The 2,066-nt window shown below is 55.5% G+C and overlaps 1 protein-coding gene across 1 annotated transcript in view; it reads right to left on the minus strand.

The window, feature by feature from the left end:
* Window positions 1-333: 333 nt before the first annotated feature.
* The window catches only part of GUITHDRAFT_114528 (hypothetical protein), a gene marked incomplete at both ends in the record, with an annotated part of 3,659 nt that continues 1,926 nt past the window's right edge, over window positions 334-2,066 (minus strand). The window contains 8 exons of the mRNA XM_005826250.1: window positions 334-383; window positions 636-704; window positions 921-973; window positions 1,017-1,098; window positions 1,389-1,481; window positions 1,587-1,689; window positions 1,738-1,793; window positions 1,938-1,962. Of these exons, the coding sequence (XP_005826307.1) occupies window positions 334-383; window positions 636-704; window positions 921-973; window positions 1,017-1,098; window positions 1,389-1,481; window positions 1,587-1,689; window positions 1,738-1,793; window positions 1,938-1,962 (531 nt within the window). The remainder of the gene's footprint in view (window positions 384-635; window positions 705-920; window positions 974-1,016; window positions 1,099-1,388; window positions 1,482-1,586; window positions 1,690-1,737; window positions 1,794-1,937; window positions 1,963-2,066) is intronic.

Genomic DNA, 2,066 nt, shown 5'->3' on the forward strand with positions numbered 1-2,066 from the left:
TCTCTCTCACCACCACACACACACCCTCTCCTCCTCTCTTCACCACCACCACCACCTCCTCTTCTCTCTCTCCTCCTCTCCTCTTCCACCACCACCACCACCATCACCCTGTCCTCCTCCTCTTCCACCACCACCACCACCACCCTCTCCTCCTCCTCTTCCACCACCACCACCACCACCACCACCACCACCACCTTCTCCTCCTCCTCCTCCTCCTCCTCCCTCTTACCTTGTGTTCGTTGTCGATGTACTTGGATCGCAGGGTACCTATGGAGGGGAAGTACATCCCCACCCCCACCTGCTCCTCTCAGTCTCAGCCCTACCACTCCTCCCTCAGACCTCGAACAGGAGGAAGCAGCCGGCCAGGACGTGCATGGCGAATGCTGCGACGATATCAGCGATGAGGTAGAAGAGGAGATGAGCAGAGGAGAGCAGAGGAGGAGGTAAGAGAACGAGAAGGGGAGGAGGGGAGGAAAGAGGAGGACGAGAGCAGTGAAGGGAAGAGCAGGAAGCAGGAGGAGGAGCAGGAGAACAGTGAATGGGAGAGGAGGAGCAGGAGGAGGAGCAGGAGGAGGAGGAGGGAAGGGTGAGAGAAGGAGGGAAGGGCAGGAGGACGAAGAGGAGGAGGAACTTACAAGCGTCGGGAAGATGGTGCATGATATGACCCGCGAGAGCGAGGGCGATGCTGCTGCATCCCAACATGCCTGGAGGAGACGCGTAACGGGGAGGAGTAAGACTAGGATCAGCGGTGAAGGACGAAGGAGCGAGAGTTTGCGAGCAGAGAAGATGGTGGGTAGAAGGAGAGAGTGAAGGTTGTAGGAGGAGGAGGATGAGGAGACGGGGGAGGGAGGAAGGAGGAAGTAGGAGGAGGGAGAAAGACGAGGGGAGAAGGAAGGAGCAAGGAGGAACGAGGAAGGGACCGATCATGATGGTTTCAATCATCATTGATGTCTTCATAAGGATGCCGAAGAGACTGAGCGATGTCAAACTAAGTCAACTCATCGCCTCCTCATTACCTGGAGCCGATCATGCAGGCTGTCATCAGACACGCAAAGATGGTCCCGTAGGGAGGAGAAGAAGACATCACACGTGCCATCGCTGCTCCAATGTTACCACTCCTCACTCCTCACTCCTCCCCTCTCCTCCTTCCTTATCTCCTCCTCCTCCTCCTCTTCCTCCTCCTCTTTGTTCTCCTCGTCCTTCTCGTCCTCCATGTCCACCACCACCTCCTCTATGTCCACATCCTTCTCCTCTATGTCTACCTCCTCCTCCTCCTCCTCCTCCTCGTCCCCCTCCACTCTGTCCTCCTCGTCCTCTCCTCCTTATCTTCTTTCCCTCCGCATTCCCTCCTCATACTTGCCCCCTCCCCCTTCTTCGCTTTCTCTTACTCTTGTCACCTGGTGGCCATTGCAATACAAAGATGTACATAGCGCCTTCAAACAAGGACTGAATCAAACCGGTCAACAAGATCTTCCTGTCATCTGAAGTAGAAAATCAATACAACCATCGCTGTCATCATCATCATCATCGTCATCGTCATCGTCATCATCGTCGTCATCATCATCATCATCGTCATTATGATTCACCGAGGATGATTCTCATCGCATCTCTCAGGCTAGTGAAGATGTTCTTCTTGCTCGCGCTGACTTTTTGGTTTCCTCCATAGTTCTCACCCCAGCTCAGCCCGACCTGAAACTTCTCAGCTCATAGCAGTGGGTTTGGGCGGCAGTGAGTCACCAGCGCTGTTCCCAGGGAGAGGAAGAGAACTGAAAGCTCGAAGGGACCCGAAGGACCTGCAAAAATATTCAATCCTTCCTCCTCTCCGTCCCCGTCCTCCTCCTCCTGCTTGTCCTTGTCCTTGCCCCTCCTCGTCGTCCCCCTCCATTGTCTTCTTCTCCTTCTCCTCTTCCTCCTTCTCAACCTCAACCTCCTCTTACCGGAAAGCCAGGATCCCTTACCACCCTGCACATTCAGCAAGTCATGTTCAACTTCTCCTCCTGCCCTCCCCCTCTCCCCCTCTCCCCCTCTCCCACCCCCTCCCTCTCCCCCTCCCTCTCCGCCAACCC

Source organism: Guillardia theta (assembly GCF_000315625.1).
Source record: "Guillardia theta CCMP2712 unplaced genomic scaffold GUITHscaffold_76, whole genome shotgun sequence".
NCBI classification, from domain to species: domain Eukaryota; class Cryptophyceae; order Pyrenomonadales; family Geminigeraceae; genus Guillardia; species Guillardia theta.